This window comes from Anomaloglossus baeobatrachus, chromosome 2 (genome assembly GCF_048569485.1).
Source record: "Anomaloglossus baeobatrachus isolate aAnoBae1 chromosome 2, aAnoBae1.hap1, whole genome shotgun sequence".
NCBI lineage: Eukaryota > Metazoa > Chordata > Amphibia > Anura > Aromobatidae > Anomaloglossus > Anomaloglossus baeobatrachus.
Genome location: NC_134354.1, coordinates 734,171,867 through 734,186,281, shown reverse-complemented (window position 1 = coordinate 734,186,281; position 14,415 = coordinate 734,171,867). Strand labels below are relative to the sequence as shown.

The 14,415-nt window shown below is 42.8% G+C and overlaps 1 protein-coding gene across 1 annotated transcript in view; it reads right to left on the bottom strand.

Moving 5' to 3' along the window:
• Nucleotides 1-14,415, bottom strand: part of SACS (sacsin molecular chaperone) — a 97,280-nt gene that overhangs the window by 48,770 nt on the left and 34,095 nt on the right. Inside the window, exons 3-6 of the mRNA XM_075337387.1 lie at nt 4,689-4,776; nt 4,330-4,415; nt 1,313-1,424; nt 310-456 (exon numbers count right to left, since the gene is read on the bottom strand). Coding sequence (XP_075193502.1) covers nt 310-456; nt 1,313-1,424; nt 4,330-4,415; nt 4,689-4,776 — 433 coding nt within the window. The remainder of the gene's footprint in view (nt 1-309; nt 457-1,312; nt 1,425-4,329; nt 4,416-4,688; nt 4,777-14,415) is intronic.

The window sequence follows — 14,415 nt, the reverse complement described above, 5'->3', positions numbered from 1 at the left end:
CAATTGGATACTCGGATGTGGGCAACTCGAGTACCCGATGGAGGTCAATGGGGAACTCGAGTATCTATCTGGAAGATTTCGTGGAAGAATGCTTGAGTCCCCCATTGACTTCCATTATACTTGGGTACTCGAGTTGCGGAAATCCAAGTATCCCACTGCTGGTTACGAGGACTGAGCATTCGAGCATGTTAGTGCTCACTCACCACTACTAACTATGCCATAACAGGGTATTTAATTTCATAATCTTACAATTTATATAATAATTACAATAATGAACACTGAAAAGCCTCATCTACTATAGCTTATCACCTGTTATATGGTAAACGGAGTTAAATCCAATTCCAAACCTCCCGACCTTCAGCGGGTCATCTTTTTTCCTACTTCTGGCAATTTCTTGGATTCCATGCCAGTCTTCGGGAGTGAAAACTGCATTATTGTGTACGTAAAGTGCAGGACCTAACAAAAATAAAGGGTTAGCATAAATATTTTTAGCGCGATTTTGGCTATTATGAAAGAACACACGTTTAAGGGCCACACTTTGGACAGGCACTAACTACAGAGACTCATATTGTATAATCTGAATGATAAGCTCACACCATAACTAAGACACATATTACGAATCTATCGTCTGCTTATCCATTGGCAGCTACCACCTTCTACAGCCCTAATATGGTTTATTAGTAGTGTAGATGCATTCACATCTAAGAATGTCATAGGATTTTGGTTATATTTACAATAATACTCAGATTGCCCTATGCGACTTTCACAAATTCCAAACACAAGACATTCTGGCATTTCTACCGTACTGCACCAGCCATCCAATGTGCAACACGACTCCATTCTAGTGAATAGGACAGTGATGCACTTTCCTGCACAGGTGGTGGCCAGAAACATTAGTGAAGTTCCAGCACTCAGGTCCTCACAAATGAAGAAGTGATGCCATAGTATAGGAATATGCCATTGCCTCAGATATTAAAGAGGTTGTCCACTACTAGGACAACCACCTCTGATTCCAAGTTTCCCCCAGGTAAAAATTTTAGTAAAGTCTAGACTTATCTCCTACACCGGCGCCCTTCCAGCGGTGCCTCGGCTTGCAGTGCAAGGGCCCACGTGAGGTTGTGACGTCACGCGAGCCCTGCATCCAATCAGTGCTGGCTTCTGTCTCCCCACCTTTGGACCAAATAAGTTAATTAACAGGAAGTGAGAGCTCTGGATGCGCTCACTTCCTGTTGACTGCTCACTTGGTCTGAAGGTGGGGAGACAGAATGATGACCTTTCAGGATAACGATCTAAATTTGGATCAGTGACATACCTTGATATTGGGCCATTTCCTTTGACCAAAGGGATTCAGTGCCATAATGTGTTTCATCAAAGAGGAATTTGACTTCACTGGCTCCAGCATCTTCTGCATTTTGGATCAGCTCCTAGATTGCAGAATTGTAGAATTAATTTATTATTATAGAATTGAAATCTAACAATTATCTACGTGCATCACATGGACAGCCAATAGATGTCAATGTGAAATGTGTAATATTTAAAGTGGCGCTACAGGAAAGATAAACTCATGCTTCCATGTACCCTCACAAATTCTAGGAGATCCTACAGATTCAATTAGCAGGATGCCCTGTTATCAACATATTGTCAAAGGAACCTTCGAATGTACCAAAAGGATTCAATTGGACATACACTGTGTGCAGAATTATTAGGCAAATGACTATTTTGATCACATGATTCTTTTTATACACGTTGTCCTACTCCAAGCTGTATAGGCTTGAGAGTCAACTACCAATTAAGTAAATCAGGTGATGTGCATCTCTGTAATGAGGAGGGGTGTGGTTTAATGACATCAACACCCTATATAAGGTGTGCTTAATTATTAGGCAACTTCCTTTCCTTTGGCAAAATGGGTCAGAAGAGAGATTTGAAGGGCTCTGAAAAGTTCAAAATTGTGAGGTGTCTTGCAGAGGGATGCAGCAGTCTTGAAATTGACAAACTTTTGAAGCGTGATCACTGAACAATCAAGCATTTCATGGCAAATAGCCAACAGGGTCGCAAGAAGCGTGTTGGGCAAAAAAGGCACAAAATAACTGCCCATGAAATGAGGAAAATCAAGCGTGAAGCTGCCAAGATGACATTAGCCACCAGTTTGGCCATATTTCAGAGCTGCAACGTTACTGGAGTATCAAAAAGCACAAGGTGTGACATACTCAGGGACATGGCCAAGGTAAGGAAGGCTGAAAAACAACCACCTTTGAAGAAGAAAAATAAGATAAAACATCAAGACTGGGCTAAGAAATAGCTTAAGACTGATTTTTCAAAGGTTATATGGACTGATGAAATGAGAGTGACTCTTGATAGGCCAGATGGATGGGCCAGAGGCTGGATCAGTAAAAGGCAGAGAGCTCTACTCCGACTCAGACGCCAGCAAGGTAGAGGTGGGGCACTGGTATGGGCTGGTATCATCAAAGATGAACTTGTGGGACCTTTTCGGGTTGAGGATGGAGTGAAGCTTAACTCCCAGACCTACTGCCAGTTTCTGGAAGACATCTTCAAGCAGTGGTAAAGGAAGAAGTCAGTATCGTTCAAGAAAAACATGATTAATGCTCCACCACATGCATCCAACTACTCCACAGCGTAGCTGGCCAGTAAAGGTCTAAAAGATGACAAAATAATGACATGGCCCCCTTGTTCACCTGATCTGAACCCCATAGAGAACCTGTGGTCCCTCATAAAATGTGAGATCTACAGGGAGGGAAAACAGTACACCTCTCGGAACAGTGTCTGGGAGGCTGTGGTGGGTGCTGCACACAATGCTGATCATAAACAGATCAAGCAACTGACAGAATCTATGGATGGTAGGCTGTTGAGTGTCATCATAAAGAAAGGTGGCTATATTGGTTACTAATTTTTGGGGGTTTTGTTTTTGCATGTCAGAAATGTTTATTTCTAAATTTTGTGCAGTGATATTGGTTTACCTGGTGAATATAAACAAGTGAGATGGGAATATATTTGGTTTTTATTAAGTTGCCTAATTATTCTGCACAGTAACAGTTACCTGCAAAAACAGATATCCTCCTAAGATAGCCAAATCTAAAAAAAAAAATACTCCAACTTCCAAAAATATTAACCTTTGATATTTATGAGTCTTTTGGGTTGATTGAGAACATAGTTGTTGATCAATAATAAAAAAAAATCCTCTAAAATACAACATAATACAACATGCCTAATAATTCTGCACATGGTGTAAATTAACCACCCCTTTAAAAAAAATATAAACAACATAAATACACAAAATTGTAGAATCAGACATTATTCTGCTGACTTCATTGAGGATACTGATGGTAATTTGCAACATCTACTCATGAAATTCTACTTTTATTTCTGTAGGGTTGCATAGGAATCCAGGTCATTCACTGTGAATAAATAATTTAGTCCACAGGAGTTAAAAATTGCTTAAAAATATTTCATCTCTATTTTTATGAGTTACTTTTGTAGTTGTAGATTTAAGGGGAACCTGTGACGTAGAAAAAAACACTTATCTGCAGATATGGGGTCAATCTGTTGGTTAAAAGCGTTCTAAAACTGCTCGGCCACCGCCATGATAGTCCGGCTACCAGGAGAAAATTAACTTTATTCATCCCAGCAGCTTCTGGCTTTCAGTCATAGATGCGTGGCCAGCCCAAATTCAGTCACCAATCAGTTCAAAGTGAGCACCAGCTGTAACCAATGTTTGGCACTGACCAACAGCTGGCTCTGTACTGATGTACTGCTGAGTCGGCTGTCAGTCAGTGCCGGGGCACGATTACAGCCACTCTTCAATAAGTACTAAGTGGTGACTTAAGCCGCGCCTGTGTGACTGAAAGACGGAGGCTGCCGGGAAGAATAAAATTAATTTCCTCCAAGCAGCCGGGCTTTTAGTGCAGCAGCTGTCTAGCTTAAGAATGCTATTAACCTACATATTAACCTCATATATGAAGGTTAATAGCGTTTTTTCATGGCAGGTTCTCTTTAATGAGTAAAATTTGGTCAGCTGAACAAGGATGCTGAAGGAAAAAATATATTGAAGCGAGCGGAGAGATTGCTGGCTCTCTACTGATGAATTGCTGATCCAGCTGTCAGTGAGTTCCTGGGCACAGTTACATTCATTGTTCACTATGTACTAAGTGGTGACTGAAGCCGCGCCTCTGTGACTGAAAGCCGAGCAATATGTGGTCAGCTGAACAAGAATGCTGAAGGAAAATATAAATATTACACAGATCAAAAAGATTAGTTTCCAACTTTTTGGTACATGAGACTTTGTAGTTTTATCATATAGGAACTTGTATTTACCTTTAGGATTTGCCCTCCTTCGGGGTATCTCCTTAATATGTCCTTGAGAAAGTCAACAAGAGGTGGTGTGGTCTGCCCAAATTTACCTATTAAATAAATGATAGTATGATATTGTATTATATTGAATTATTTATTTTAGCTAAAATGACAAGTAAAAATAAATTCCAAGAAATCTTAGGACCCAGTCAAACTACTACAGTGGCTACTACGACTATTAGTAGCCCGAAAAGAACTTTCGAAATAAGAAACCAGTAGAACATTTTCAGAACTGTCATTACAAGGATTAGTCAGGTTTTTTTTTTATCTTTTCCTTTCTGAAGTTCTTTTTTAATGGGATAAAAAGCAAAAACCACAATTACCTCCTCCTTTTAGTCCCTTTGATTGGAGATTTACGAATAGGTTTGTCTTCTCAGTGGTCAGGTCCTCAATCTTGGTCCTGTCATGTAACTATGAAAAAAACAAATCATCAATAAGGAAAGGTCAAAATTAAATGAAATGGTTAAAATTAATAAAAACATTTAAAAGAAAATTAAATGAAATGAAATGTTAACAAAATTTAAAAATAGGATTTATCCCTATTTGCCCTATAGAAGAGTCTTTCTAATATATCAAATAGCAGACAGATTTCCTAAGAGACCCCTTTCGGGAGTTACCAACCAATCAAAAAAATATAATATGCAACTTATATTAAATTTCACCATAGTAAGCACCAGCGGCACATATCAGGTAACAGACATCTAGAATTATCTACCTTCATCTGATCCTAACCGTAGTACACAGGGAAAAAAATGAAGGTTATGGACAAAGGGCTGAGAAAAATAATTACATCTGAACCAAAAAAAAAACAAAACAGGAATGTGGTGAGTTAACAATGCTCTTATGGACTGTAGAAAACCACAACTTGCTTCTAGAAGCTTTGTGCAAGAACAGAAGTAACAATTTGCTCATGTCTATTTCCAGGAAGAAATATTGATTAGTATCCGGCATGATGCATCTGTTAAGGTTTTCATGGCCAAATGTTCCATTCAATTCAATTGATTTTGCAATTTAAAAAATATATATATATATATTTTTTTTTTTAACAAGATGATACACACTTAATCCGGAGCACTTACACGGTCAACAGTTGCCAAGTATTCTCTAAAAAGGGAGGACCACTTAGAAAAATGGCCCAGGTCACTTTGAGGGTACAATTGTTTTTGCTTAATTTTGCACATATGACAGTAGGATGTAGCTCCCTGATGCCAGCAGTTTTCATGCAGCCCCCCACATAAGATCACTGCCACCACCATGTTTCACTGTAGGTGCCATGTATTTAGAAAAATGAATTTAGAAAAATGCATGGTGCCTACAGTGAAATATGATGGTGGAAATGTTCTTATGTGGGGCTGTAGGAGACTTCAAGAGGGTTTCTGCCTTATTTTGCTCTCAGTTCATAGTCTGGGAGCTTGTGGAAGGTGAGTTGGCCAGTTCCTTTCACAGGAAGTTTGTGCTGTGTGTCAGCCATTGTTGTGGTGGTTTTAGTGTCTGTGGGGCAGTGTGACCTGGAGTCTTGGGGAAATAGCCTTGCAGCATGGGTGTTGTTATACACTAGGTCACCCGCCTTGCAGGTGCACTGTGAATGTAGTGGTGGTTGCTGCATGGCACCTTTAAGGCTTAAATAATTTAGGGACCCACTCAGAGGTTCGCCGTGACCTGGAAGTGGGCTTAATACAGTCTGATCATAATGTTAAACCAAGAACCTCATGTTCAGGTGCATACATTCCTTCCACAAGTTTTCAATTGGCTTAAGGTCAGGAGACTGACTAGGCCACTGCAACACCTTGATTTTTTCCCTCTTGAACCAGGCCTTGGTTTTCTTGGCTGTGTGCTTTGGGTCGTTGTCTTGTTGGAAGATTAAATGACGACCCATCTTAAGATCCTTGATGGAGGAGCGGAGATTCTTGGCCAAAATCTACAGGTAGGCCGTGCTATCCATCTTCCCATGGATGCGGACCAGATGGCCAGGCCCCTTGGCTGAGAAACAGCCCCACAGCATGATGCTCCCACCACCATGCTTGACTGTAGGGATGGTATTCTTGGGGTCGTATGCAGTGCCATCCAGTCTCCAAACGTCACGTGTGTGGTTGGCACCAAAGATCTCGATCTCTTTTAGAATTAGGTATCTTAAAAAGTACCCCATAATAGAGCCACCAAACTACCATACAGTATCTACAACAATGCCCCTCGTAACAGAGCCATTGCGCATCATCATCCATGGTGGTCACAATCTAAATTCTGTATCTTAGACATACAGTGGGGCCAGTTTCATAGGAAGTCAATTAACTTATCAATATGTTTTTGAAATATGAAAAAACAATATATATATATAAATACCGTATTTTTCGGACTATAAGACGCACCAGACTATAAGACGCACCCTGCTTTTAGAGGAGGAAAATAGGAAAATAAAACTTTAAGCAAAAAAATTTGGTCATGACACACTGTTATGGGGCGAGGATCTGCTGCTGACACTGTCATGGGGGTAATGTCCCCAAATTCTCTACTAAGGTACCCCATCCTGGTAATGATCCTCCTGCCTTGTATATGATCCTGCTATAAACCCCCATCCTGTTTATATACCCCCATTCTGCTCATATACCCCTATCCTGCTCATATACCAGCATCCTGCTCATATTCCCCCATCCATCCTGCTCATATACTCCAATCCTGTTCATATACCCCATCCTATTCATATACCCCCATCCTATTGAGATACCCCCCATCCATCCTGCTCATATTCCCCCATCCATCCTGCTCATATACTCCCATCCTGTTCATATACCCCATCCTGTTCATATGCACCCATCCTGTTCATATACCCCCATCCTGTTCATATACCCCCATCCTGCTCATATTCCCCCATCCTGCTCATATTCCCCCATCCATCCTGTTCATATACCCCCATCTTGTTCATATACCCCCATCCTGTTCATATACCCCCCCATCCATCCTGCTCATATACTCCCATCCTTCTATATGCCCCCATCGTGCTCATATACCATCCTGGTATATGGCCTGTATCCTATAGCACAGAGAAAAAAAAATAAACTTTTATACTCACCTGTTCCTCACTCCCTGCAGCACCGATCATCTTCCTCTCTGTGCCACTGACCTGGGTGTGGAGCCGTTCTCTTGCAGCATCGCGATGTCTTCCTGTCTGTGCCGATCAGCTGATCAGCACAGATCAGCTGACCGGCACAGACAGGAAGACATCGCGTGCTGCAGGGGGACGGCTCCACACACGGGGACGGGTGAGTGTACTGATTCACTACATCCCGCGCTGATGATGACGCGCGGGGAGCAGTGAATACAGCCGCACATGATCACTCCAGGCTGTGTTTGCCAGGGGTGATCATGCGGACCGGCTCTTTACTATGCGCGGGTGCCCGCTCGTCCTCCCGCCCACCTGTCAGTGTCGGCTTCTGCGCTGAGAAATGGGCGGGAGGATGGGCGTGCATATGTAATGAGCGGGCCCACGTGGTCATAGCAGGCTGCTACAGCCTGCTCGTGACCCCGATGACCCGCTCCACCGCAGCACCCTTATTCCCGGCCGCAGCTCTATAGTCAGACCATAAGACGTACCCCCAACTTTGCCCCAACATTTGGGGGAAAAAAGTGCGTCTTATGGTCCGAAAAATACGGTATATATACACAGTATATATATATTTTTTCTGTGGTGCAAAGGAATATACTCTACCTAGAACTATACTCTTTTGTTGAATGCAGATCTTTGCATGCTTGGTTTTAGGACATAAGTTTGGCTCACTAACGTCTCTTCTATTTTTTTATGCCTGCATCAGGAATAATAATAATACATTCTGAAAAGGGTTTTCAAAGTAAGTACACCAGTCTCATCATGTCTAAGAGATATCAATAAGTACACAGTTTGTGTTTTGAAATTTGGTGACACATCATCTTTAACACTAGAAGTCCCAGAGAGGGGTCATTTAACATTTCTACCATTGAAACCCTATGGAGCTCGAAATTCCTGGGACTTCTAGTGTTAACTAATAAGCCATGATTGGATGCAGCTCTATATCTCCTCGTTGTGACCTCCACAGCACTGGACACCTGTTTCACATCATGGAGCAGCCACAAAACGGCTGTTGAAGTTGAGTCAAGATGCGGCTTCTAGCCAAATAGTGTAATGTTATATTCCTGTTCATGAGCTTCCTTGGAAGTCAGAGTCACGTCATCCTGAAGATTTAGTAGAGGCGTTATAGAACATAGGAGATAATACCAGGCTCTGCACAGCAATAAATAACATATATGATAAATGGAGGTATTTTTCTTGCTTTTTAATCTGCCGGTATTGTGGAAAATCATGTATCACTAGAAAATGACATATTACTTAAAGGTTTTTATTATAAACATTTTTCTAATTCTGGTGGGGAGTTTGTTACTAGCAACAGAATCAAAATTGTTGAAGTAGCTAGGATAGTCATAGCGGGAGACTTTCTGTTTTCTGTAGCTTTTCTCTACAGACTGGGACAGGATGAGTAGAGTCATTTCGTTATCAATAGATGGGGGATGATAATGTGAAAGCTCTAGACACTAAACACCAATAAGACTATTGGTGTCTTGCCTGGCTATATATGAACTCTGAGGCTGATTCATCAGTGTTTTACGCCACATCAGTGGCTAAAAGCTTTGAAAAGTTACTAAAAGTGTGAACAATGCATAGCTGTGCAAGAATGTAGTGACTTTTGTGCTTTATGACACTTTGGATCAGCAAAGCCAAAATGGGCAGAGTTTGAGAGGAACAAGACGGGACTGGGAGTGGTTACCTCCACGCGTCCGTGTCATAAAAAGTGCCAGCATGTTTTACACCAGAAATACTCCTCCAGTCCCCGACTGAAGGAGCATTTTTGGTGTGGAGCACAGAGGCACACGTCTCTCAAAAGAAGCACCAAATTCATTAAGTGGCGTGCACCTACTAATGAATTTAGCGCCTCTTCAACTTCAAGACTGGCATAGAGCGAGAGTGTGCTACATCAGTCTTGATAAATAGGCCTCATTGTTTCTTTTTTTTTACAGAATTACATCTAATGAATCACTGTAATAAACATTCAAAAAGTTTGTTGGTCTGGCACCTGATGGTTCACAAATACAGCTTAGCAAAAAGATTCACAGGACACTGGTCCAGTGGCCACATCAGTAGTCCATGGCTGCCCGATACTTCTTCTGATTAGTAGACTCAGCACAATGTCATTTGTGCATTAGGTACAATAATGATGTCTCTAATTAGATAATGCACCAGAGATACCGCTGATTGGAGGAGATTAAAGTGAATCTGTCAGGTGCAATATGCACCCAGAACCACGAGCAGTTCTGGGTGCATATTGCTAATCCCTGCCTAACCGTCCCTGTATACACTAGCATAGATAAAGAGATCTTTAGAAAAATTATTTCTAAAAATTCTTTATGATATGCTAATGAGCACAGGGACTAGTTGCAAGGGCATTAAATCTCTTGGCTAGTCGGCCCCCTTAGCATGTAAGCACGTCCCTGTGGGCGTGTTAACATGCTAATGAACGCGCAGCTCAGAGGCATGGTCGATCTCACCGCTCTCTGTTGCCACCACACCCGATACTGGATTTCGGCTCAGTGCTCCTAATCAAAAGTCCAGTCATACATACTATGACACCAGGTGCATCACAGCTTCAAACTGGTGTAGTGCGCATAACCAGAAGTCCAGGGACATTTTGATTGCGCGTACTGAGCCAAAAACTAGCGATGGCAGCAGAGGTTAGAGCGACCATGCCTCTGAGCTGCGTATTCATTAGCATGTTAGCACACCCACAGGGGCCCACAGCCGTGTGCTACCATGCTAAGGGGGCCGACTAGCCAAGGGAAATAACGCCCTTGCAACTAGTCGCTGGCCTCATTAACATATTATAAAGAATTTTTAGAAATACTTTTTCTAAAGATCTCTTTATCTATGCTAGTGTATATGTAGCGCCCCTGAGACACTCAGGGCACTACAGGGAACTGCATCCTCTTGGGTATGCAGGACCTACCCCCTGGGACCTGGAGTATTAGTGCCGATACCACCAAAGCACAACCAAAATCCTAAGTTCGCCACTCCACACCGGGCATAGAGGGTTAACCATGTAAGGGGATGGTCGCCATGGAAAGGAACGAGTCCCTGGGATTAGCCATCCTGGTGGGAGGGGTCAGCAGTCAGTCAAGAGTTGAGAGCGTGCAGCACACGGGAGAGATGTGCGGACGTGTCTGAGCTGGGTCCTTGACCCAGGAGAGAGGTTGCCAGGTCGGGTACCGGAGATACTGCTGGGACCAGGGCACGCACGGGGCACAGGGCCCTAGATCAGGTGCCAGTTCTACACGGCTTGATAAATACCTGCCCAATGAGGACATCTTCACGGACTTCACTGAACCAAATAATCCAGGGGCATCAGCAGTAAACTAGGATCGGGGTTCGGACACTTACCTCCCCACAGGGTCCGCACTGCCCCACTGTACGGAGAAGGAGACTGTACCCCAAAGGAACAGTCAGGCCCCAAATGCTCCACGCTATGGGGATCCAACCAATGGAGAGTGCAGAGGACAGAGCAACCTGGGTCACTACATTGGCACTGATACTCCTGAGACCTGAACCAGCAATCCAAGGGCCTGAGTCAGTAGAGACTGTTAAAGACAACCTGGTGTGGTCTCCATTATTGCCCCTCATCTCCCAGGCATGGCCCTACCTGCGGATGGCCTAACACCATTGCTGCAATCACCACCAGCTCTGGGAGTACCCACATTTAGCAGCGGAGGTTCTCCATCCTTAACCGCAACCCGCAGGTGGTGTCACATGACATTAAAGGGCCATTTACATGCTGCGACATCGCTAACGATATATCGTTGGGGTCACGGTGTTTGTGACGCACATCCGGCGCCGTTAGCGACGTCGCAGCGTTTAACACGTATGAGCGACCTTAAACGATTGCAAAAGAGGCAAAAATCGTTGGCATGTGAGACGTCCTTCACTTACCAAAAATCATTGCCTATTCAGTAGCGAGGTTGTTTGTCGTACCTGCGGCAGCACACATCGCTATGTGTGACACCGCAGGAACGAGTAACAACCTCGTACCTGCGGCCGGCCGCAATGAGGAAGGAAGGAGGTGGGCGGGATGTTACGTCCCGCTCATCTCCGCCCCTCCGCTTCTATTGGACGGCTGCCGTGTGACGTCGCACGTACCGCCCCCTTAGAAAGGAGGCGGTTCCCCGGCCAGAGCGATGTCGCAGGGAAGGTAAGTCCGTGTGACAGGTGTAAGCGATGTTGCGCGCCACGGGCAGCGATTTGCCCGTGACGCACAACTGCTGGGGGCGGGTACGCTCGCTAGCGATATCGGTACCGATATAGCAGCGTGTAAAGTACCCTTAATTCTATTTTCCCATGTAAATATCCCTCTTTGTAAAAGGGGCCCAGGGCACAGAACCGGGCAACGGCCACCAAAGTGACATCCCTAACGGTATATTCTGCCCGGGACCGAGTACCCCCTTCCCTGGGCGCTACATATACAGGGACAGTTATGCAGGGATTAGAAATATGCACCAAGAACTGCTCGTGGTTCTGGGTGTATACAGGACCTGGCAGGTTCACTTTAAGGCTAAATTCCCATTATCAGCTTTTCGAAAGTTTTTCATGTTGTAGAATTTCTGCACCTATTATATAACTCAGATTACTTGCATTTTTTAATTGCATTTTTCTGTGCATTTTTTAACATGCTTTTTTATTGTATTTTAATACTTTGTTTTTAAAACTTCCTGGTATTTGGCTTTGACAAAACTGTATTGACATTCCTAGGTACATATTTCTTGTGTTTTTTTATGCATTTCCACCGCGGAAACGCACAAAAAATGCATGTCTGTTTTTTACCTGTAAATTTTTTGCATCTAATGGAAGTCTATGGTGAAAATCTGTACAGAAAACTCAGTGTACCCAAAAGAGAAACTGACATGTGGCAAATCTGAAATAAACACCAAAAGTCAGATACTCAGCGTAAAAAAGAAGGTCAAAGGGCAGGAGATTTCCAGAAATCCCATGCACTTTGCTGGAACTGTAACACGCTACATTTTTGATGCAGCAAAAACAGGTATTGTCAAAAAAATGCACCAAAAGCTCATCATCAGAGTGTAGCATAACAGGGCTCCGGTGCAGTGGACATGGACAACTAATGAGGCTACTAGACCATGGTCCTCTGAATCTGTTTGACCAATGAATAGTTGAAATCCAGCCTAAGAAAAAAAGTCACTTCCTAAGTTAAAAACAAATTAAATGGACTGTCTATGACAGTTCCTCTTTGACGGGCTTTTCTGGTTTATGTAAATAAAGCTTAACCTAGGAACAGGAACATATGTGGGCTAAAAGTTCCTGCCTAACCGTCCCTGCCTAATAATATTGTGTAAAAGCAAAGTATAAAAAAAGGTTTAATAACTTTCCCTTTGCTAATAAGCCCTGGGACTGCTCACAAGGGCGTTGCTTTGCCCCGACTAGTCAGCCCTCTTCCGTGGTGTCACGCCCATGTTACCATGATTTCAATAAGACAACGTCACCGCCGGCTCATGGAAATATCGTGCTTATGCGTGCCTCATTCCCGCAGGGTCACTTGGCCTCCTTAGCTGGGTGTACACTAGTCAGCTTCACAAGCGCATTGCGCATGATCCACAGTCTCCTGCCCTTCAGAGCGCATCGGAAGCTGAGAAGGAGCCACATGCATGCATGAAATTTCCATCAGCCGCCGGTGAGGTCGGCTCATTGAAATTATGGTATCACGCCCACAGGGGGGTGATACCATGGAAAGTGGGCAGACTAGTCGGAGCGAATTAACGCCCTTTTGACTAGTCCTAGCGCTTATTAGCACAGGGAAAAAGTTACCCTCATTTGTCTCTTTATATAGGCTCAGTCCCCATCCAGAAAACTTTTGTGGTTTGACTACCTACAGTTGTATTTGTTTTTATCATCTCAGAAAATATAGAGATTATCTGTCTGTTCCCACTTTTTTCAGAATTTGTTTTTTGCAGGATTCTCTACCTGGCCCCGCAATATCCTTAATATATAAACTGCTTGATCAACAAGGGAAAGTTGACATTTCAGCAGGCTTGGGAGCAAGAACTGGGAGTAGTTTTCTCACAAAAATTGCATAGAAACATGTTACATTTTTCGATTATCTTTTAAATGTGAGTATTCTTCTCTTTATAATTAATTATTTGCTACTAGATGGTCTAGTTTGACAATCTGTTCCTAAAACTTTGCCATTGCATTTCACTTGATTGTATCTATACCTGTTTACAATAAAAATAGATTGCACATAAAAGGTTAATGCATCTAAAATCTAAGAAAAAGGAATAAACAATGCAAACAGCATTAAATACACTTATCCTAATGTTTGTATAGACATATCAGACATGTGGAGAAGACGTAAGGCAAAACTAGAAAGTGAGATCTTTACACAATGCTCCAATTCATAGTAATGCTATTAATACATCCCTACCCTTACACAGAGCCGGCGAGGGAACATCTCTGGACTATGGAAGTACTATACTGAGTTAATATGAAAATAAATAAATTTACCAGCCTGTTCCATTAGCTACATAACTTTTTTTTTTCCCAGAACATCAAGTTTGTAGCATCTGGGCACATACACGATATGGGACGCTGAACAAGAATACTGTGTGTCCATCGTTAACCAGGGCATAATAGGCCGACACTGTGGTTTGGTGCCTCATTTGCTAGTGGTCACTGCTTTAAAGCCCTAGTCTTGATATTTTCAAGTCATCTCCAAAAACCCACTGCTTAAAGAGGACATTTCATGAAATTTTTCATGTTTAAAGGTAACATGATGTACAGGTGGCTGCAGGGTGGAAATATATATATATTTTTTATTTCGACATTAGCAATAAAAGTACTTGCCATCTAAAAAGCTAACTTTCTTATTAAATCCAAGTGGGTGTCATCAGACTATTTTCACTGGGGGGTGTGTACTTCTGCTCTTCTTATGATAGTGACCAATGAAAAGCAAGAAGCAAATTCAAAGG